Source organism: Scleropages formosus, chromosome 21, assembly GCF_900964775.1.
Source record: "Scleropages formosus chromosome 21, fSclFor1.1, whole genome shotgun sequence".
Taxonomy (NCBI): domain Eukaryota; kingdom Metazoa; phylum Chordata; class Actinopteri; order Osteoglossiformes; family Osteoglossidae; genus Scleropages; species Scleropages formosus.
Window position 1 is genome coordinate 19,157,913 of NC_041826.1, and position 23,828 is coordinate 19,181,740.

At 46.9% G+C, this 23,828-nt stretch overlaps 2 protein-coding genes across 11 annotated transcripts in view; both read right to left on the reverse strand.

The window, feature by feature from the left end:
• Positions 1–3,342, reverse strand: part of dgki (diacylglycerol kinase, iota) — a 42,226-nt gene extending 38,884 nt beyond the window's left edge. For 8 of the 9 annotated variants that reach the window (XM_029247178.1, XM_029247180.1, XM_029247181.1 and 5 more), the window contains exon 1: positions 2,794–3,342. In XM_029247178.1, the coding sequence (XP_029103011.1) occupies positions 2,794–3,311 (518 nt within the window). In that variant the 5' untranslated portion in view covers positions 3,312–3,342. The remainder of the gene's footprint in view (positions 1–2,793) is intronic. The other variant, XM_029247185.1, reaches the window with a different exon arrangement.
• Positions 3,343–5,095: 1,753 nt separating this feature from the next.
• Positions 5,096–23,297, reverse strand: creb3l2 (cAMP responsive element binding protein 3-like 2). Of its 2 annotated transcripts, none has more exons than XM_018730144.2 (12): positions 22,892–23,297; positions 13,354–13,588; positions 12,064–12,275; positions 11,738–11,822; positions 11,246–11,433; positions 10,839–10,982; positions 10,655–10,713; positions 10,448–10,516; positions 9,499–9,598; positions 8,970–9,093; positions 7,237–7,465; positions 5,096–7,017 (listed from the first exon to the last, which is right to left on the reverse strand). In XM_018730144.2, exons 1-12 carry the CDS (start codon positions 22,988–22,990, stop codon positions 6,945–6,947), a joined length of 1,617 nt encoding a protein of 538 aa, XP_018585660.1. In that variant the 5' UTR covers positions 22,991–23,297; the 3' UTR covers positions 5,096–6,944. The 2 variants fall into 2 exon arrangements, with proteins under 2 accessions (XP_018585660.1, XP_018585659.1); XM_018730143.2 differs by having other exon boundaries at positions 10,839–10,985.
• Positions 23,298–23,828: the final 531 nt, after the last annotated feature.

The window sequence follows — 23,828 nt, forward strand, 5'->3', positions numbered from 1 at the left end:
GCTATTTTAACAAATGCAAATGGATTTAATGTATGTGAACATTTCACATTTTTACAACGTACCCATTTACGCATCCACGTCCAGTCCACTATATTATTAGATGATGAAAACAAAAGCGGAACAAAAGGATGCTGAACTGTGATATGTTCATACATGTTACGTGTTCACCAAGGGGTGGCGGAGAGCACCGCATCCAAGGCCATGAAGAAAGTGTCCTAGATGGGTCTCCACCGGGCTTTGCTGGTCTCCACCTGCATGCAGGGAATTAAGCTGTAGGCAGAGCAGGTGCTTCTTAATTCAGTACAGCAGATGATGAAGGTGTCTCCTTTCTAGCAAGCAAGTCTACTTCCCAAAGCCCCCTAAACCGCCCCGGTGCGGTTCACCAAAGGCAGAGTGAAGATGTGGTCAAGGTGCTGCCAAGGACTGGAATGTGACACATCCCCCCCCAACCCCCAGCCCCCCAGGCAGAGCTGTAGAAACATGGGCGGTTAACTTTTCATCAGCTCTGCGCGGACGAGCAGGAAAATGTGTCAGCGATGCAAAATTCACAATCAGGATTATCGTCACATGTTTAAAAATTCATCGGCGCCTCTCATACCCGACGGGGCCTCGCTGCTCCCGTTTACGGCTTCGTCGGTCTGGCCTCCCTCCTCCATGTGATCTCAGCCGCACGCCTTTCCTAACCGAGCATTTATATAATAATAATAATAATAATAATAATAATAATAATAATAATAATACCTGTTCCCCCGTTCGTTTGCTACATTTAATCGCGAGGGCGGAGTGTTCGGAGGGCGTGGAGCACGAGTGTCGCCCTTGAAAACACGAACTTGTGCCGGGCAAAAATGTCTCGCGCGGGAGTGGAGTGGAGTGGGGGGACACGGGACGGGGAGACGTCGGCTTTTCGACCGACAAACGCCGCGCGCATCGCTCTCCGCGTGACGGAGCGGACTTCAAAGCGTCACTTTCGCTGTATGCATCCAATGCGATCCAGTTTTTTTTTTTTTCTTATTCCCCCACACAGCACCTCTTTTTTATTCTCTCTCTCTCTCTCTCTCTCTCTTTCCTGGTGCATCCAAAGAACGACACACGGTATATTATTGTCAGAACGATGTAAGATACCGTTTATTATTGCCCTTTTCACTGCCGCCCCTCTCGTTTACCGGTTTACCCGCTTCAACAGTATTTATGTAGTCAGCAAAAAAAAAAAGAAAAAAAAGAGAGAAAAATCACTTCAGTAGAGTAGTGAAGAAGCTGGAGCTCCCAGATTAATCCATGCTTGACAACACAGTGCACTTCTGCTGCCGGTAAGGCTTTTGGGCCGAGGAGCGATTGGCCAACCGTGCGGACGGCAACTCTCCCACCCACACCCACACACACACACACACACACACACACACACACACACACACACACAGCACCACGCTCAATATGCAACGAGTCGGGCAGGATGACCGAACGGAGACTCTGCAAAAAAGCATGCTTTGTCCTGTCACACCGAGGATCTCCAAAAATAGCTGGAAGGAAAACACTTTCTGGCGCTCCACCGCCGTGTGACCGACCTCAGGGCTTGAACCCAGGACCCTCGGGGCCACTGACATACATCGCAACCCTGATCTGCTCCACAGATACGCGATCCCTGCGCTCGCCGCACACTTCCTCCGGTGCCTTTCATTGTAAAAGACCCGAATAATGCGCACCGCACGTGCCACCTAAGCACGCTCAGTTTTCAGGTTTTAAGCGGTCATTGCTGTGCTTCTGCCAAACAGGTGAGGGAGGGTGACCCCACCTCCCGGGACCCGACAACAACCAGTAGAGTAAGAAGCGCAGCTCTTTCCGGTGCGCCCCGTTTCCCAATTACCAACCTTCGCTTAGCTGGTGCCCGTGTCCAGCGACGTGATTTAGTTTAGTTAAAATACAGGATGGCCAACTTAGGTCGATTTACCGTTGACAGAGCAGGGTATTTGTACCGGACCAATTCGGGACGACAAGCACCACATCCATCGAGGACAACCGAGCCGGATTGTAACCCTGCAACCTTCAGGTGGCAAAGGAACAGCTTAGGACACATATTTTAACGGGGAACCTTTTGATTAAGTACAATTTAAAGAATACCTCCTCACCCTCCCGTATGATCATTTCAGAGGATTTCTAGACAAATCACAACTGGCCTTTGGACAGAGAGAGAAGAATTGTATGTAGTCAGCTACAATTATTCGTTTACCTGACACCTTCCTCTAAGGCCTCCTGCAACGTTAGATAATCCACTTGGCAGCCATCTACCTATTTATACAGCGGGTGCACGTGCGACAGCAGCACTTCAGGAGTGGCATTCGAACCTGGGACCTTCGGGTAGCGGGAGCGCCGCAAACAACAGAAGCCAAGAGGCCCTGACAGCTGTGTGTCAGTGAAGACCGAGCCGTGGCGGGGGCGGCGCGGTCTGCAGGGCAGGCCCACCGAAGCACCCTGTCCCTCCGTGGTCCTTCGCCATCATCTGCCACCGACAGGGTCCCAAGAGCTGCGCACCTCGCCAGGGCTTTTCCGCGCACACGCCACGGTACACGCGCCTTAGGGGACAAAGGAGCAAAATCCGCACGGACGAGCCGGCGGCGCCGAACCGAAGTGCGCGCAGACCCAGTCACCCACCGCCCGCCCCGTGTCAACCCAGCGCTGGCAGCGTCCGCGCTAGCAGAAGCCACGCGCCGCCTCTGCGCGCAGCTGCGCGTGCCGTGATTCGAACAGCCCCGGCCGGCGAGACGCCGGCGTCCGCGCGCTGCGCCCCCGGCCGCCTACCTGTACGAGGTCTGCTTCCTGAACGCCAGACCCCTCAGCTTGTCCTCCAGCGACTCCTCCGTGTCCGTGAAGCTGCTCAGCGTGTCCCCGCCGCTCGTCGCCTCGTCTCTGGCGCTGCTGCGCTCGGTCGCGTCCCCGCCGGTGGCCCCCAACGAGCTGGGTCTGCCGCCCGCGGGCTGAGCGCTCCTGTCCGCCGGGGACGCGCACGGCTTGGCCACAGGGTCCATGCTTGGGCGCGGGGGACACCTCCCCCCCCCCGCCCCACCTCCCTTCTCAACGCTGGTCGGACGGCCGAGTGGTTGCGGGGAAGCGCGGTCGACGCCGGAGCCGGAGGACGGCACGAGCGCCGCAGTGGCAGTGGTGGAGCGGGACCCCGGGGCGGGAGCCGCGCGACCCTCACGCGCGCGGCCCAACTGCTGGAGCCGAGACGGCGGCTGACGACAGAACAACAAGGCAGCGCGAGCGGTTCGAGGAGCGACGAGCCGCGGTGGCGGCGGCAGGAAGAGCACCGCAGACATCCATCTCCATCGTCCCCACCTCCGTCTCCGTCCCTGTGTCGGTCGGGCTCGGGCTCCGGCTACAAGGGCATTCTGGGATACTCCCGCTCCTCTCCGCGCAGCATCATTGTGGATAAGTAGGGCAAGGGGTTGCTGAGAGCGCTCTCACACACGCGCACACGCGCGCACACATACACACACGTACACATATACACGCTCACGCTCACACGCAGAAACACGCACGCGCCCTCTCTGCCGCCGTGTTCGTCGTCCGGCTGAATAGCGCGCGCCGCTCTCGCGCCGCTCGGAGGGATTTACCTCGAAGGTGTGCGCGAGGAAGCGCTGCGACGCTCAATTTAACCGGCGCGAGCAACCAGCCCCCCACTACTATTAAGTGACAGAATGCCCTGACCTCGCCGGCGCGTGCCACGTCGTTATGTAGGACAACGAATGAGAAACGCTGCCGGTTACCAGTACACTCCAAAATAATAACCATGATGATAAACAATTTAATGTAAGTAAGAGCATTTATTCTTATTGCAGCGTGAGTATATCAATCAGGCCCCTCATTCGATATTAACTCATTCCATTAACGGCTTCGAAAGGATGTACGGAATTGTCCGAGGCTATTATTTATTACATGGCGAAATATTTATATTACATTACTGTTTTGTTTGATTTTAGTCTATGAGCCGGGCATACAGGAGTCAACACGTCTTCAGTATGTGGCACTATGGTCAAAGTGTGTGAGATCAGCAGTGATTCGTGTGGAAGTGTGTATCCTGTGCTCCCTCACTGTAGCTGGCTGCGCTCCTTTCTTTTTAAATGGATACATTTGTTTAAACACATCTGCACGACTACATTTTTATCCATTCTTGCATTTTGATTTTGCCTAAAGATGGTGTGTCGCATCCAGCGTGGACTCTGCCCTGTGCCCAAGGCCTCTGGGATAGGATCCGGAACACCGCGACCCTGCTTTGGACAGGCAGGTGATGAAGCTGCCAACGGAAGTGTGTTTTGTATTTTTACCTACCTGGAGTGTTGAGCTGACCCACACAGGTGAAATAACACAACTTCATAGACAGAACTAGATCTACCTGGCATTGCGAATGAGGTCACACACTCAAGTCACAGACACAAATACTGGAATTTTCACAGGCCTAAATGGGGTCATAAATGCAGATTAAAATACACAAAGGAGCTTTCAAGAACTTTGATTTGTCTTTTTTCTTATGAAGCAGTGTGATATAGTAACTTTATATGAAAGTTTGTTTTTCGAAGAGATGGAAGAACTTGTCTTGCCACTGGATTTTAGCGAACTGGAAAAGCAGGCAGGCTAACACTCAACCTCCGGGAAGGAGACGTGCCTGGGACCGAAGAGAGACCAGTAACGCAGTGCAACAAGTATCATCTTGCCCACATTCTCCCAGACAGAGGGGACTCGGGTCTGTCAGTTCAGTCATGCACACAGAGGGGGAATGTTATCCTGCTGCAAAACCTGTAAATCTTTGAGCTTTGACATTGTGAGTTTTACCAGAAGGTTCCTTGAAAGCACATGGTGACTAAATAATGCACTAGTATAATATTCCAGTGTGTTAAGGAAACCAGCTGCGTGTTCTGGTTTTTTCCTCTCAGAAGTCCTTGATCAAAATCGCCAGTGGTAAAAGCAGGTCCTCAATGGTCACCAGCTCATCCCGTTTGGTACAAAAGTAGGACAACACACAAAAATTCACCAGAAAGGGTACTTTTACTAAGGAAAATATTTATTTGGTTCAAAAAAAGAAAAAAAAAAAAAAAAAAAAAAGCACAAACATATTAATTGTTTCATTTCAGAATCAGGAAGCAACAAGAGAAAGGAAAAACACACAAGTCTTCATGCACCAAAGTACTACATGTTGATATGAAGTAAAACACACATAGGCATGGACACCTCTCGTTGCAAGAATACATTTTGGACAACATTAAAAACAGAGCTTTTAGGTAGGCAGAATGAAGACATGCAAATCACACTTCAAATTTATTATTTTGTTCTCAAAAAGAAATGCTACATTTACAACAAGAATAAATAAATCATTGGTTTGGGAAGCAGTGCAAGTTAATTCACAGCAGGTTTATTTTTTGGATTGTTCCACTGAAGGGAACCAGAGATGAACCTGGTATGACACTACTAGTGACAGCAGGAATGATGCCTTTGAATCATCATCCACTGGCAGTCATTATTTTTGGTTACAGAATCCATCAGAGTGTCCATGTTTGTAGTCAGTGGTTGACTGATGGCACAATGTGATCTCACCCACCCTAACATTCAGAATCCTCATTGATCCAATCACAGGCAACTAACAGGAATCCAAAAAAGGAGGGGCATTTCAGAGTTGTACTGAAAAACACACAAGGATTTTAGAGACAACCAGTAGCATAGAAACACAGAGGAGCTAACACCTGTAATGGTATGACCGAAGCCAAGATCCAATGTCTGCTACAAGATTTCCCTCTGTCCCACGCAAATGACATCATAAAAGGATGGGATATGAACCTCTCTGCTCAGGTGTCACTCCTATAAGGTCAAGATGCCACATCCACCTTCAATCAGAGATGTTCCATTTAAACTGCTTCTAAACATGAGTCATTATACATCTCCCACGTAACTGTTACAATTATTAAAAATTAAATAAAAATAATGTAATAAAGAAATGGTACACATCAACAACCAGTTCCCATTATATCATGTCTCTAGTATTTGGAAATATTGAAATTAGATGTTTTTTTTCACCCAAGCATAATGTTAAGACCTCAAATTAGATACTGGAAGGTTTTGAAGAACATAAAGCAAACCAGATCCTGTCAACGCTCCCCCCACTCTCTCACAGGGTTGCCACAAATGTAATTAAAGGCAACAGTTCATGTTAGCATCCCCACAATCAGACAGTCGTATTCTGCTGTGTTACTAATGTATTCATCCACTGTCACAGGAAACCTGACCAGCACAAGGAAACACTAACTAATAATAGCACTGTCAAAATGACTGTATAGAGTACCTTTTTTTTTCTAAACTGGTCCATGTGTGTTTCATAACAAAATAAATCAGTTCTACAGTGATGCCTTTATGGGGGGTAGGGGCTTTTTGGCTTCATTTGCAACCCTTCCAATGGAACATAATTTGATTCATTATTTGAACAAGGAATCAACTGTGAGTGTCACATGGTCTGGAGGGTTTTCAATGGAAACGCAGGAAATTGAACATGCACAATTTGCCCTCATCAAATCTGCTCAATGTAAAACTAAGGCTGTTTATTGTGGAGGGGCGGTCCTTCACCACAGCAACGCGGTAGGGGAGATGTTTAATACAACCTTGTAAATTAAATTAAATTTTTAAAAAAAAAAAAAAAAAAAAAAAAAACCCACACACTCCTTAAATGAGAGAACAGTGCTGAAAGCAAATCATAAAAACAAAAGCATGAACACAAATCAACTATGTAGTAATGTGCGTTACTGCCTAATGCTGGAATGGAATAAAAATACATATAAAAGTATAACTACAATACTTGAACAGAATATATAAATACAAAGTGACTTTCCAAGCCTTGACACTGCACTGGGCAGGGTTTCAGGGCAAGGACTGGGGCCTGCATGCAAGGCGGAGGGGCCAGGTAGACCTCAGGAAGTCTCATTCACTGTCCTCTCCAGATGTATTACTTTTGTGCTCTCATTCATCCGCAGTTCCAGAGACCTGGGAGAGGGACGTAGAAAAGAGGCATTTACTTAAAGGAAACCGAAACAGTGCAGTCCTTTCCGTTTACAGTCATTTTGTCCAACCTTTACTAGCATATTCTTCTGAAGAAAAGCTTCTGCCAAACGCATAAACATTGTTAATATATGTGTATAGTTTTTACCAGAATCAGCTCCCTACTGTGAGCAATTGCTCAGACATGATACACCATTCTCTCACCTGTGTGAGTGCAGGTCTATGAGGATGGGCTTCTGGACATGTGTGTCATTGCTGTGGGCTAACGGCTGTAACTGGTGGGATTCTGCTCTGTGTCTTTCTGCATCCTCCACTCCCTCCTGCTCCTGCTGTTGTTGGGACCGCCAGGTTACCATGACATCAGTCTGTCTATCCCACTGCTCCAAGTACTCTGCTGGTAACTCCTCGTACCCCAGCAGGCTCCTCGACTTCACTGTGGACAGAGGCACAGACCCGCACTATCACATCAATCCGCTGCTCAGCAGATGCTTTTACCCGAAGGCACACAATTACCCGTCAGCTACACACACAAGTCTAAACCTTTATCCACTACACATCAGGCAGCCTACATACACACACTCGCTCGCTAGAGAAGACTAACACGGCAATCTTATGATCCACACGGAGACACTGACTGAGTAGGATGTACACACAAGTGAGAGCTCAGATCAGCGGTAATGATATCAGGGCACTTGGTTTCTGATCATGACAACGATAATCACGCCAAATGACAGATAATGACTTTTGAGAGCAAACACTTTAGTGGCACAGCCAGTTAATTGTAGGGCTATTCATCTGTTTATGAGTTCAAAGCAGTCCTCTTCATTGCTGTTGTTTAACAGATTTGAAGAGAAAGAAGACAGAAGAGAATGACCAAGAGAGAGATGGTGGATCACTCTTTACAGAAAAACATTATTCACAACTAAATACCTATTTAAAGTCTGCCATCCCTGCTGCATGGAGGGGGGGGGGGAATTAACAATGGGGTAAAAATACAGCTAAACCAGCAGCAGCAGGGGTCAGGGAGTGCACCAGAACAAGCCGAGGGAATAAACACATTTGACTGGCCAGCAGGAGGAGGACAGAACAAGAGACTGGACACCAGCTGAGGGAAGGCGGAGGGGGTGGTGGCAGGGACTGTGGCTGACTCAGAGGAAAACTAGAGGAGCCTTACACTCATGCCACGCCCACCCCAGCATATGCCACAGGAGGTATAGGCAACTGAGTCGTGACAGTCTGAAAGCCCAGGGTGTGTGGAGGGCAGGATGGAGGCAAATGGAATCTGAAACGCGTATATTACAGGACGGTCGGTGTTCTGCGTTTAAGTACAGACCCACCTCTAAAGCTATTGTAGAAAACAGCCCTTTTAAAATTCAAGTGCTCTAAAGAAGGCATCAGCACGAACACACTGATTCCCTCTCTCCTGGATTCTCTTATTTCTCTCCAATTCAATTTCTAAAATGTTTTATTTGCATAACAAGTATCCATTACTTATTGCTAAACCAGTTCTCATATACAACATTTACACATGAATAAATGCAAATAGAAAAAGTGCATCTTTCATTTGAGCCATTTCTTTTTTGGTTGTGGCAGGAACAGATGTGCAGAGCCGCTTGCTATGTGTCAACATTCACTCGCGATATAACCAAAGCTTGCTGGATGCTAACAAACCAAAATCCAGTTCTGACAATCAGAAGGAAGAAAGGTGCTATTTTCACTGAAGTATTTGAAACAATTCAGTGTTCGTTCCTGCCATGTGTCCTTTGTGCACCTAGATTTGTTCAATTTACTCTGGATTTTGACTCAGTCTCTCATGCCTACTCTCACAGTTACTCACTCGCTCACAGGACTCCATTTCTCCAACTGACATTCAATGTTCACTCCCAAGTCTCCACTTTTATCTCGCTCTCTTACACTCTTTGCTGGCCTTTCCCCACCTGTAGTTGTGTAGGACTCCTGCATGGCACTCTTCACAGGCAGGCTCGTGCTGGTTATGGTAGAGCAGGGCCCCAGACCCTGGTAAAAACTGCCCAGGAACACAGCGAAACACAGCACCAGCACCTAGAGCAGCACACAGTGCCACGGCAGACAAAACAGTAACACAAGACAGCAGGGTCAGCATCAAGGCCGGATCCCTGATGTCTGTGTGAAACCCGAGATAAAAACACAGCGGATGAAATGAGAAGGATCGACAGCCATCTCTCACCGTCGCAGACATGCATGACTTTTCATATTCCAAACACTGCATTTTTTATGTAAATTCTGAAAGATGCACTGCAGGAGTTTCTCTTACTAATCTTTCTGAACCGACATCAACCGTTATTACAAATATTACCCTTTCAGCTTTTACTGCAGTTTTTTCAAACAGTACTTCCTGTAGTACTACTTCAATGTGCTGTGCTGGCATTATACTGATGGGATGACTGGACAGAAGGGCAGAAGACGGGGTGCGAACAACATACTCACCATGAGACAAGTTGAGGTCTGGGTGCCGGCGACCTTGCAGGAGCGGGGTACCTTCCCAGCTACCACTGCCTGCAGAGAGTGCAGCTGCTGCAGCAGAGATCTGGAAGGTGAGGGTAGCATCAGCACACAACACAGAATTACAAACCATCACAAGAGAAGAAGTTACATTTTCTTCCATGACCACAGATAACACAATTGTTAGCCTTACAAAAGCAAATGTTTTTATAAGTTTGGTCCAAAGTGTGTGTGTGTTAATTTACAGAGTCTGTACAAAGTAATGAAATGGACAAAAAGGTCACAGGTTCAATGCCCTAGGAAGGGACCTTCTGTTGTTTCTGCTGCTCAGAAAGGTTTTCAGGTGGTTGCTTTAATAAAAGATTCAGATTTGTAAGTGACTGAGAGAGTTAAAAATATATACACACATACGCATGCACACAGACAAACACAGAGCTATTTTCTTCATATAATTATCTATCCACATTTATTCATGTAATTACTCATATAATTTACATCTACATTTATTCATTTAGCAGAAGCTTTTCTCCAGTGCAACGTACAGCTCATACAATGCACAACACTGATGTTCTCAATTTTTGATTTTTTCCCACACTGCTGGTGAATAAATTTGACACACAGCCCATATCTTCCATAACAGAGGGTACTGCCAGAGCACACAGGTGTTTTTATAATGCACACCAACTTTATTTTGCTCCCAAGTATTGCTGAATCCTTCAATGAAGTGCAGGAGCACATACAATGGTTTCCGTCATGCTTTCACAGTTCTAACACTTCACGTTTCCATCGCACTGCAAGGTGTCTCAGAGCACCAATGATATCCAACCTTCAGCACGCGTGTGCGCAGGGAAACGCATATACACACATACGTGTGTTCATATATGAAGTAGATCTGACAAGAAGCGCAAGAGGCCTGGCTGCTTGGCCCACTCACTTGTTGGTACACTCCAGGGTTTCCACTTTCCTGCGCAACTCATTGTTCTCATTGGAGCAGGTCTCCACCCTGTGGACAAGAGAAGAATCTCAGACCCTTCAAGCCATCGCTAGACAACAATTACCACGATTCCAATTTAAGGATTAACAGCAAACCCATGAGACAGCCAAAGATAATCTAGGGCTATACCATATTGTGTCAACTTACTTCTTTTCAAGTGCATCCATGTATTCTTTCTTCTTCCTTCGGCTTTCCTGAGCAGAGATCTATCAAGAAACGATCCATTTAAAACTTCAATGTAAAACACACCTTTCGGAGCTCAACTAGTGGCTGTCTCTCTAGTCTGCTACTGTGGTGGGGCTAAAAAGGGACCGCAGAGTGAGCTAGTTACTTTGTTCTTGATCTTTCTGCGAATCTTCTTCAGGGCTTTCTCCTCAGCTTTAGACAGGGGCAGCTTTGTGGGCACGGGGTATCCCTCTGCAATCAGTGTGCGCCTCTCTTCCTCAGTCAGCAGAAGAGGCCCTGAGCCTTGTAGCTTCTGGGATTGAGGTGTATAGGAATGGGTCCCACGGACCAAAACAGACCACAGAAATACGAGATACAGGGGTCAGCTTTGAGAGTGATCATTATCTTTTTAGATTCAGCAATTCAACATACTTATGAGCAACATAAATGAACTCTGAAATCACAAAAGAGGGATAAAACACATTAAACTGCAGACTCAAGAGCAACCAGATAAATTACAAGCAGACTGATGCCCAGTTGAGTACTGAGGGTGATATTTTGGCAGGTACTTACGTGGGGTGCTGTCAGCAAGGGCGAGCTGGCAAGTGATGAGGAGGCTCGTTGTGTCACCTTCAGGACAGACTGTGACTGTGCCTGGGAGGGGCTGGAGGGGACACTGGGCCTCGTGGGGCTCAGGCTGCCCTCCGAGTCACTGCCGTGTGAGCTTGGGGGTGTCGGGGGTAGCTGCAGGGACTCTAGGCCTAGAAGCAAAGACCATTATTTCTCAACCTGCTGCACAAAGACTAAGAAGGTACTCCTATAGAAACAAGCATCACAAACTATGGAATTAAAAGTAGTACACAATGGTACAGACAATCATTTTCTTATATCTTCACTATTTGCTCATATTTAAAACCAGGTACCATACAACTGAAGTTCGTGCGTCAGTTCAGCATTTTGAGGTGCCGGTCAATACTGAACATGTCCACCAGGGGGACTCAAGCTGCTTTAGGTGAAACAAGCTAATCCAGATTCCAGAAGCATCTTCCACCCAAGAGCACTCACTTTTAGGGGACAAGTTAAGGAACTGGTCCACCTCATGGGGCTCCAGCTTGATTTGAGGGCTGAGGCATCCACTGTCCTCTTTAACCTGTCCAGGGAGGAGGAACAGCATCTGTACCAGCTGTGGCTCATCTAGAATGTTCATCAGTGAGCACCACCATACTACGGTGTACAAGCTACAAAGTTTGATTATGCCTAATATTATACTCAGTTTTAAAGATGAATAATGAAGTTATGCAATTCACAAGAAGTACACTGGTGTCAAGGACACTTTCACTTGTTCATCAAACTTCTTAACTGCAACATCCCCTGCAGCCCAGAATTGTCACCTTAATAATCTTGACATGCGTGGCCTGGGAGACCACAACTGGGACGGAGACAGTGGGGCTGGTTGTAGCTGGGCTGGAGGGGCCATCAGGGCTTTCAGTGGATAGACTGAGGGACAGTGGTGGCAGAAGCGTGGGTGGGTCTGCCAGCAGTGGCTCAATCTTCAGGCCTTTTTCCTCTGCCTCCATGGGCCAGTCCTCAGGCTCTGAATCTCCTGGGAACAGCAGGAACAGTAAGAAAAGCAGGGATAGCACCACCAAAAACAAATCAGATTAAAAATTTTACAGCTTTTCCTGCCATTATCATTTTCTCCATTTGAGAAATGTTCACGCAATTATTTTCAAATGCTGGATAATGGACTCAAGATCAATAAAGCTAAGAGAAGCAACATTTTGTTGTGCATTTTCAGCTTGTGTGGCCAGAGTTCATACACTGAGATTTTAACTCTGGAATGAAATGAGCACAACTGAATGCATTTGCATCTTTGACTAAGGAACCACAGACCCTGTCCAATCAACAAAGGTTAAGAGTTTAACCAAGAATGGTCTTTTCTGGTCAGAAGCAAGAACTGTCACTCCAATCAAATGTGCCACATAAATCTTTATTAAGCACAACAGGAAGGATGCTCAAGTCTTTCATTCTGAGAAAGTGCATATTTAACTCTGCATCTCTTCCAAGACATTGTAGTGCATGCATTTTACCATGAAGCACACAGACAGACACACCCGAAAACACCAAGGCATGCACACCGCTCTCTCCATGCCACTAATTGCAACCTTTTTACCCTCACTGTGCCCTCAGTGTGATCATGCTCGTGAGCTGGGCAGAATGGTGCCAGATCACAGCGACCCCCCAGGACCAGACGGCTCGCCCACAGTCAGCTGGCACAAGTAGTCAAGCTGTTCGCCTGGCCATGGGCCTGTCTAATTCCCTGTCGGGTAGGGGTGGGTTATGGCAGAGGGCAACCATGACAGTTGGCCTTTGCTTGCCACTGGTCAGAAACCATCTATTGAGTGTCATTTTGTGTTTACATGGCTCTGTTATTCACAGTCAAAACACATGCAGTGTCTCTGTTCCCTCCAACTTACTCAAGCCCATATGCTACACTAACATTAAGGCTCATTATGCTTTATTACAGGGGTGAAGTAAAGAGGTTTTATGTGCACAACTACAATCCTTCCTTCATCTGCCAACCACCACCCCTCCATGAATCTTGTGTTTTCTTTCTTCCTTAACTAGCACTCTCGTCCTCCAGCATTTTTTTCATTCACCAATCCACCTCCTTCACTCACCCACATCGCTCCCCTGGCTGGGCAGATGTGACAGCGGTGACTGGGGCCGTGAATCACCACTCAGGGAGTAGCTGTGCTCTGCCTGGATCGGGGGAGGCATTGGGGAGGCAGGGGTCAGCTCCTCCTCCACATTCATAGCCTCACCCCTGCCTGACAGAAAAGGGTCACTCAGGTCACTCAGTAGCTGACCCAGCAAAGCTTCCTGGGAAAGATCGTCGAGCAGGCCCGTGAAGTGCTGCAATGAGACAGAGAACCATCCGCATGTCAAAAAACTAACAGTGGGCAGCAAAGGAGTGCAAGAATAGGTTAACAAAGGATGAAAGGTTCAAGTCTTATTGCACATAGTGTAATGCGCAATAAGACTTGAACATGTACAACACGAGCACATTGAAACAATGTGCTCATATTGCACACAGATAAAAACAAAAAAAATTCTAAAGCTATATCTGATGGTCTATAAATTAACGATTCCAAGCAAATACACACATTCATTCACTGAGCTGATGTTTTTTGCCAAAGTAATTTACAATGTTAAGCTACTTAGAATTACAGTACTTGCCCATTTATACAGCTGGGTATTTTTACTGGAGCAATTCACGGTAAGTACTTTGCTCAAAGGTAATACAGCCAGAGGTGGGAACTGAACCTGTGGATCCAAAGGCAGTACCTCTAACCACTATGCTACCAGTGGTCTGCACACATGCTTTATACTTGACTCCTCTCCCTCAGCACTCTTCATTCCAAAACAACTCCCTTCACTCCAGACCTAAAGATGTGTCTCCACAGCACAACATGTTCACACATGCATACTTTCACAAGTGTCAGCAAATTTTATCAGCATCAGACAGTTTTAATCTTTCCCTTGAATGCACAACAGCACTCTGGCTGTCTGGATTTCCGCACGATCAAGAGTTGTGCCTCCTGTACAAGGCAGCACTGCAGCCTCCTTCCTATGCAGTACTAAGATGTGAAAGAAGTTATGCCATCTAGCAAGGTCCACCACACAGGAAAGGGCAAAAATGTCCAGTAAGAACTCCAATTAGACCTGAAAAGCCCACGTATCAAAGCAGTAACACTGCTGAGGAAGTCTCTCAAATAAATGGTTGACCATGTCTGTGCTACTTGGTCACACTGCATTTTCCGGAGAAAAACACTAGAAAATCCACACAGCTGAAGAAACTCTACTTGGATTCCCCAAGCACATGAGCCATACCTATAGGCTACAGCAATTCAGACCTATGAAGAAGGGTCTTCTGTGGGGAAGGATTCCATGAGGAATGCACAGCCAAAATGACCAAAAGAAAAAAATGCAGGGTGGGGTGAACCAGCACGCTGAAGGGTCTCTCAGAGCAAGTTGACAGAGTACGGAGCCTATTTACAGCAGCTGGGGAGGGGGGGATTGGACTAACAATGGCTCTTTCACTGTACCCTGCAAGTAAATCCACCTAAACCTCAAAGGCACAGAGGAAAAACTGTGCAGAACATGGCACTGGTAGCAAAACGAGAAAGTGCAAATCAGAACACATCAGCCAAGCAACGCTTATAGATTTCGGTGCAACCGCGATTCAACTGTCACCAACGAGCTCACAGAACAGCCATTCACAGAGCTGGAGAGAAGGAACTCAGGGAAGGGAACACCACACATACCAAGAACATAAAGTGAAGTCGTTAAAAGTGGGCTAAAAACCAAGAGAAAAGGAAAATACACGTGGCGAGTAGTGTTAAGGGTTGGCGTTAAGTACTCTATGGGGAGTGAAGCCAATGGAACCTCACAGATGTGAGTTTAATACAAGGGAGGGCTGTGGTGGGTGGGAGAACGCAAACACCATCCAGAGACGTGATGGATTATTTTGGATGCACGGCTGAAGGGAATGAGTAAGCAGAACGGGTGGGGCTGCGTGGAGCGGCTGGGAGAATGGGGGGGGGAACATGTGGATTCAATTACAGGCCTGGAAACAGAGACTTCAAGAGGGAGGAAACCCAAGCAGACACCGAGACTGACCGCTTCCTTCTGGAACATTCTGTTCACCAATATACCGCCACTCCTGTTTTTCAACATGTGCCCAAACCCCATACGTGATACCCTGGCACATTATATTGTATACCGTCAAGGATTCTACAGAAATGAGGCATTTACATAACCCAGCTAATAAACCTGCCATTAAGAAACATACGACAAAACTAAAAATACTCTAAAACATTCCTTCCATGCTGTCACATCTAGGAATTATTTACACAGATGCACACTGGCACAGCAAGTAGCGCTGCTGTCTCACAGCACCTGGGTGGTGTGACAGGATGTAGGTTCGAGCCCCGCTCAGTGTGTGTGGAGTTTGCATGTTTTCCCCATGTCTGCGTGGGTTTCCTCCAGATGCTCCAGTTTCCTCCCATAGTCCAAAGACATGCTGTTCAGGCTCCCCATAGTGCGTGAGTGACACAGAGAGAGTGTGTTCTACTGATGTATGGATGAGTAACCCATTATAAGTAGTATATCTAGCAGTGCAAGTCACCTTGGTGGATAAGGTGTGTGGGCTGATAACACTACATGGAGTTCATTGGAAACTGCTTTGGAGAAAAGCATCTGCTAGATATGTAAATGTATGTAATTATATTTTAACGACTTTATGATACCTAACAGTCCTCTTGAGCACGGTAGAAGCCCTCAGTCAAGAGCTAAGGACAACAAATGATGATGAGGCAGCAGTCACTTCGATATATGCAATGCTAGACTCCATCAACAGCACTGAGCCGTATCCTAGCAACACCTGACATGTGCAGGCAAACAGGACCAAAGGGAAGGGACTTCAGTCTTGCAGCAACTTGTGAATATGTCTGTCGTATTTATGGAATGTCAAGCACTGGGCCCTACAACTAAACTATTCATGCAGTGATGACAATAGAGGCCACCAGGCAGCCTAGTCCTTCAGAACCTGGACGTGATACTAGAGTGGTGCAGTTTTAAGTTAAAAGGAAAAGCCGTTTGGCTGAAACTTTCAGTAAACAAAGCTATGTAGAATGCCAAAGTGTAAAAGGCAAGCAATCCGAGACACCTTCAGGTAAAGGGCCTTTTGTAACATTTATTTTAATTTGATGGTTTCCTCCAAATCAAATGAGTCCAGGTTTGCATACTAAGGTACTTACAGTTTCTTAATTTTTACACGTAGTTAATTTTCAATGAAGTAATTCACCACAAGAACCCTTTAAAAGGTACGTCAGCAGGAGGTAGGATTCGAACCCGGGTTTTCCGATTGCGAAGCGAAAGCTCCAACTAGAGCACCGCTACCTACAGAACTGAGTATTGCTACTTCAGCGGGTCGGAGATGTTCCTCCTGCAAGGCTGATGACAGTTAAGTGCATACAAAGAAAAGGAAGGGATAAGAAAGATAAGAACAAGGATAAGACTGAGGTCCCCCATCTCATCCGCTGACCCCTTAGTTAGGCTTTTCAGTTAGACCCCCTCAAAACACCTACAAATAAAGGTGGATCAACACCATCTCTCTATTCAGTGTAGGGAAGGCTCCATTAATCTCCCAGTGTCCACCTGGTCTGGATTTACATTTTTGTCATATTGGCTACACAAAAGCATCAGGCAAAGTACACACAGAGGCATGTAAATGTAAACTGTAGACACAGCTTTGAGCGAGTGGCACTACATCTTCACTATTTCCACACAGAACAGGGAGTTTCTACAGCGGCTGCCTCTGGAGGGGAAAGTGCAGCACTGGGGCTTGGGTTTTGGCTCGTCATTGCCTGGGGTTAAATGCCTCTTTGTCTCCAGGCTCTGGATGTGGGTGTTGTAAGCGGAGCAGAGCTCTGCAACTCAATGCTCCTCCTCCCACGCATTGCTCCGCCTTCTCCGAGCCGTTCTCCAATCACTATTAGGGCGATGACGGATTTGAAGAAATTTCGAGGAGGCTTTGTGCTTCCAAAGGTGCCCTCAAGGACCAACATGTCTAGGCAATGGTGCAAGGTAAGCCTAAGGGGGCTGTAACAGGAATTTGTAGCAGGGGGGATGCAGAACAGCAGGCACTGTGCTCTCTATACTTGAAACAACCTCCACACCCCCACCCTAAAACCCAAAAAGCTCCACAGTCACAGAAATTGACTCTGCTTTATGCAGACACACTAGGAAACAAACAAATGTTTAAAGCTTGTGTTTGGACAACCCCCAGACCCCCATGGGGCTCCTATTTTCACCTCCCTGCACCAGCTTGGACTGGCTCAGATATTGGGCTTCTTTCACAGACAGGACTGGGAGGTGCAAAGCTGGGGGGACAAATGTGAAACCCAGATGTTTCTTTTGGATTCTGTCCACCAAAAAAAAAAAAAAAATAGTTCAGGACAGGAACCATGTGAGCCCTGTTTCTATTGCATCATCTGCTGAAAACCGTCTTAAGAGCTGCTAGTCTTATTTAAAACTTCTGTGTCTAGTGTTGCCGGCAGAACAGAGCTTCAAAACAGCCCAGCAGCTAAACCCATAGCGTTCAAACAGGAACTCATAATCCCTTAGACCCACTCCTCTTCCTTGAGTTGATTGACAGTTTTATCCACTCCGATGGAGCTGTCCAACAAATGAGCCTGGAGCCCATCTGGTGTTATCTGAAAGTATGCAGAATTCCCCTGTCACCTAGACAAGGGGCACCCTCCCCACCACCATCTCCAATAGGGGCTGGAAACAAAAAGAAAAAAAAAAGAGCGACAGCTTGAAGCAATCCTTGCTGCCATGATGACGCAGTTCTCCCAGTTTAGGAAGGATAGGGGCCAGCAGGGCTTAGTCAAGCTGGTACTGATGTGAGCTTCTGGGAAAAGACAGGAAGCTTCTACATGCTTCAAGTGGGCTGGGGATTTTTCAACAGAGCAAGTGATACTGTTTTAGTATTTTAACAGCAACATATAAATAAAGAAGCGTATGCCATATTGCACAGGAACATGCCAGCATCCTACCACACAAACAAGAAAAAACAGGAGTGCTTCCCAAAGCAACTGAATCATCCCTTGTAAAGCACTGAATTCGCATTATACGCATATACTTAACAAAACTGGTAGAACGTAAACATGCCCACTGACATCTCTGCTGCTCCATCGGCAAAGAGGTATGAAAACAGCAGTGTGAGATAATGAAATGATTTTCATCCTCTCCTCACTGAACACACCAAGCCTGTAAACGCTTCCCCTGACAGCCTACGACCACAGAAGGAAGAACCAAATGCTTCCTCTCAACTTTGTTTTCTCACTGGCCAAATTAGCTGTTCACTTCAACACCCAGATGCTCCACCATCATATTCCACTGCCCTGTGAAACCAACCAAGCTATTGCTCAGAGTGCGTGTGCCTGGCTACAACAGCAAGACTCACTGCACAATCCAAGAATCAAGCAAACCTCAGTTTGTGTGCGCAAGTACCTGAGCTCTGACAAATATGCTCTATTCCCTGCCATGAAACCCCCAACACTATCCACCCACTGTGTTGGAGGTGCCAGAAAAGAAAGCAGGCTCTTCTGCGCCAGACATCATACTGTTCGGACAGCCAAATATGTCGAGTCGATGGTTCCTGATAAACAGAGGTAGTCTAAACAAAAGAGATACTGCAGAGCAGTTCACTGTTTGGAACCTTGACTGCCACAAGTTACTATGAGCTTGGCGTGGGGCAGCAGCCACTCACATCAAGAAGAGCTAATCAAAGGTGTATGACAGAGAGGAATTGGCAACTCGGTCACATCACAGCATGTTTCTAAGTTAGTCACCCTGCTTCCTTTAGGCAGTGGTACAGTTAAGCCTCATTTAGTACAGGCCAGTGCAAAAGGCTCAGGTCATCCAAGACGTCTAAATTTACCCACTCTGAGGAGCAGAGCTCGGAGAATCCCAGCTGGGTTTCCTGCAGAAGTAGATGAAGGGAATGCTTATTTCAGGTTGGTCACATCCTGGGGGCTAGGCTCGAGCTTCTTCAAGGGCAACTATCCATTTTCACAACCCACTACTGAGGTTCAAAAGAATCACTTTATTTTCTCAGACGGAAATTGCAGACACCTATCAAAGCCTACACCTGGAGCACAGCCTCTGAGTAGCCAAGATAATTCAAATCACAGGCTTCATTTTATCATTCTCCCAGCAGCTCCCTTTGTTTCACGCAAAGTGTGCCTCTCCACATTGACACACCACAGTACAGCACTGTTAGGATAGCAAAGATGTGGTGTTCGGGCATGGGCAGCTGTGTAGCATGCCAAGCCCTAGGGGCTGGAGCTGTTTGCTGGGCGTCTTTCGCACTCCCAGCGACTGTCTGAAAGACTGTCACATCATGTCTGAGGAAAAACAGCATACCGGTAGATCCAAAGGGGCCCCAGTCACTTTAACAAATGCAGACAATCAGCACCAGTCAGCTTCAGGCACAGTGCAGACATGAGGTGAAGGAAAAGGGAAGACAATGACAGAGTGAGGAAGAGAAACACACGTAGGTGTTACTATCCTCACTTCCTCTCAGGTTGCAGTAGGACAGACAGAGCCTTTAAGGCCTGGGGTGGAGAGAGCACTGGGGGAGGGTACTTGCTCAAGAACGGACCCCCGTTCCTGGCGAAGAACAGGCCCTAGCTCTGTGAGGATCCAACGAGAGAAGAAGGCCAGCTCTGTTTCAAGCCCACACCACCCCCACCCCCACCCCCCCATCCCACAGGCCTAGCCTTGCACTGACAGGCTGACAGCATGAGGAACTATGCGTCTGTGAAAAGCCAACTCAGTCCCCTTGCTCACAGCCTGAAACCACATATCTGTGACCACCAGGGTCCATTCACACTGACAAAAAAAGGACAGCGATAAGCTGGTGACCAGAAACTCTCTTGAAGTTCAGGTTAAGTGAAAATGTCATGCTGAACGGTGTTCTTATACACAGCAAGTTGGGAATACTACTCTTTTTTTTTTTTTTTTAAATAGATAAAGCAGCTGTGACATTGACCCGTGCAGGAACGTTCTACTGTCAGCCACCAAGGCGACAGACCACAGAGACAAACCTGCAACCTTTGGGTCGAAAGGCAACAGCTCTAACCGCTATGCTACCAGCTGTTCCTGTGTGATCACAAAAAGAAAAGCTGCACCACTGCATGCATAGGACCATGAGACATTTCAGGATCTCACATCACCTGATTTTAATTACTTGAAAGGAAGCTACCAGTCAAAGATCAACCTTTTTGACCACAGCAATTCTAGAATAAACTTAAGATATGGAACTGAGAAAAAGTGCTGAAATATTATTTTGCCTAAAAATGCAAATGAAGAACAGTTTCACATCTAAAGCAAGAATGTATCCCTTGTGTTTCTCAGTGGGAGTTTTAATACCTGTTTCGTGTCTCAGAGAAACAGAGGAGAACTTTTATGGACATTTTTACAGACAATATGAACAATTTGAAAGGCCATGCAGCTGTGTCACCTCAAGAGGCACAAACAGAGCTGTCTTTGGGGAGAATTAATTACCATATACACTTTCTGAAAAAATAAAAACAGCAAAAATGTGTAGTTTTCACACAACTTACGATGCAAACTTGAAAAGGATAATGGATTGAATAATGCCCAGCATGAGAACAAGTTATACAAGTCAGCATCAGGCAAAATTCCAAAAAAGTGACGTATATGGGACCCGGCTTTCATCATACTTGTCCAACGAATCTCCACCCTGGCCTGGTAAAACTCCACTGGAGAGCCCTGAAAAGCACAGCCTAATATGTGCTACAGCAAAGACACACAACAGCTCTTATAAGGCATCTGAGTGAGGTCTACATTTCTAACACTCTCCTTCCCGCATAGAGCAAAGGCAAGAAAAGAAACAATCCCAGCACTCTTCTGACCACATCCCTGGTGTCTGGCCTGATCCAGAAGGCCCCTAAGGCCCCCTGGAGCCTTCTGTGTAACCAGGAAACCTGAATCACTTAGAACTTATCACCTAAACTCACAAAAAGCAACTCTGATTAAGAAATTGTTTTTTTTTTTTTTTTTTTTATTAGGCCTCAGGGTCAAAGATGTGCATTCTCTTGGGGTGGGGGGCAACAAAATCTTTACTGTTATCTCAAAGAGTTTAAAAGGGATGTGAAAACAGGACCTAGCACAAATTATTTTTTGACCAGTCTCCTGAGCAGCACCATGGAAGGAAACACTATCACTGTAAAATAATAGTTTACACCAGACCAGGAGGGTTAGGTAAAGGGTTATGACAGTACTCTCCACTGACATATATAAACATTGGTATGTTTACTTGGGTTAATCAACAACGTCAATTGGTCAAAAACGCCCAATTTATCAAAAGCTAACAACTCTGATGGGGCCCTGTAGCAAGACAGCTTACCATCAGCCTCCTTTTGCACATCACTTCCCGTTTACACTGCAGCGGTCAGCACATGCAAGGCCATCTTTATAAGATAACATATAACCATGAATGGTGGCACATTCTCCAAGAGACAAAAAAAAAAAAAAACTGGCTGAGCAAGTCACTTATTAGTTATTATTGCGACACCCTTTCCAACAATAAGGCATAACTAGAAAGGCTGAAGATACCAGCTCTAAATATGAAAGCATGATTGGCATGTACCAAAGAGAGGTGTGTCCTGAACACACTACTGATTTCATTTATTGCCTCATCTAACCGATTAAGAACCACAGTGTCACCTCCGGATACACTGCTCTGGATCTTATCGCCAGGCGAAGGTTGATGTTCAGGAACAGCACCTGCGAGGGGTTGGCGGAGTCATGTGGAATTTCACGTACACATAGGATAGAGTGGAGAGATGGAAAGTGTGAGAAGGGTCTTGGGGGGGGAGGAGGGGGGCTTTGACGGGTGAAATGCTATCTAAACACTAAAATCACTTAAGGCTTATTGTGGATAATGGAATGCCACATGTGACGTGAGCAAGAACTCCTAGATAGTGGGATAGTGTACTGCTGATCACTGCACTTTCTCTGCATTACTTAGGTGGCAGAAGGTGATGCAGTGTTTACGACTGTCACGTTGCAATCTTCAGATTACCGTTTCAAACCCCTCTCCTACTGCAGCACCTTTGATCCAAGTACTTACCCTGAACTGATACAGTAAGAATACCCTGCTGTGCACAAATCACAAGCGGCTGTACAGTTCTTTACCCTGGTGCAAAGCATCAGATAAATGAAGGTTTAATGACAACAGAACCCGCTCATACCTAAGATTTCACTTCTAACCGTTACTGTGGACACAGGGACGGAGAGGGGGAGATGAGCAGTGTGAGCGCAGGGCAACTGACCTGTTACCATAACAACCACGGGGGGGGGTCGGTAAGTTAAAGGCCTTGTGGCTTGTTCAGAAGCGCCAGTATTACTGGCAGTAAGGCGTTAACACGGGGCGGCCATAGTGTAGAAAGAGAGAGAGAGCAGCCAAGTGCATTAAGAGGTTCGTTTCGCGCCTGTCTCGCGGGGAAGGCTGTCAATCATGCCTGCACGCGCAACACACAGCAGCTCGAGTCCTCAACTCGGCACTTTTGACCCAACTCAACACTAACACTGCTGGCCATTTATAAGAGTGACACTCACGGAGGTGTAGAGCAGGCCGTCCGTGTCCCCGGGCTCCGACAGCTCGCTGAGGGTCCGGTCCCAATGCAGGACCTGCTCTCCTCCGTCCAGGACCTCCATGTTCAACGGCCGCCGCTCCGCACGGATCGAACCGCTGCGACGTTTCCGAAGAGCGCGGACAGAGGAGGAGGAGGAGGAGGAGGAGAAGGAGCGCAAAGAAAGTGCCACAAACTCTCTGAGCAGAGACCTCCGTACAGCTGAGCGACGTGACTTTGAGACGCAGCTCTCGCTCGTCAGGCGCTCGTCGCCTCGCGGCCAGTGTGGCACCGTGTCGCGCGCGGGTCGAACGTTACACGACTGTTCGCTCTGTTTTAGACTTTTTTTTTTTTCCTCTTCCCCGTCTCGCGCACATCCAGACACCGAGGAATTCGGGGGCGGAGACACTTGGGGGGGGGGGCCTGAACGGCACCATTGTCCAATAGGAGATGGCGAGTACTGAACACGCAAAAGTTACGCCGTGAGAAACAGCGGTCGCCTTTTACATCCACATCTGTTCGTACAGTCGCAGTATTTTGTGTCAGAATTATTTTTACGTTGTATATTTGGGTTATTTCGACTGATTACAGCGAAAGAAAATAAAATCGCTATCACCTCATTAAGTCAAAACAAGTCTGGCTTTAAACGGGATCGTGAAGATTGACACGATGAAAAGCCAATGGGATAACAGGAGAGGCCGCCTACCTCGATTTAGCAAGACGAAGAAACTAAAAACCAATCAGGAGCAAACGTCTCTGTTCTTGTAACGAATCGGATAGCGACAAGAATACCTCGCTCAAGATCCCGCCTACATCTAACGTGCTCACTTAAGGCAGTTGACCAATCAGCGATCGACACAACCAAAACAACCCACCCATATTCTTTATGAAAACAAAGAAAGTTTGTACAAATATCCAAAACA

Coding starts and splice junctions, on each gene's coding strand:
- creb3l2 (XM_018730143.2), bottom strand. CDS start 22,990: ATGGAGGTCCTGGACGGAGGAGAGCAGGTCCTGCATTGGGACCGGACC. Junction 10,714..10,838: donor GCAGAAAGATCAAGAACAAA/GTAACTAGCTCA, acceptor GTTTCTTGATAG/ATCTCTGCTCAGGAAAGCCG. Junction 10,517..10,654: donor ATGGATGCACTTGAAAAGAA/GTAAGTTGACAC, acceptor TCTTGTCCACAG/GGTGGAGACCTGCTCCAATG.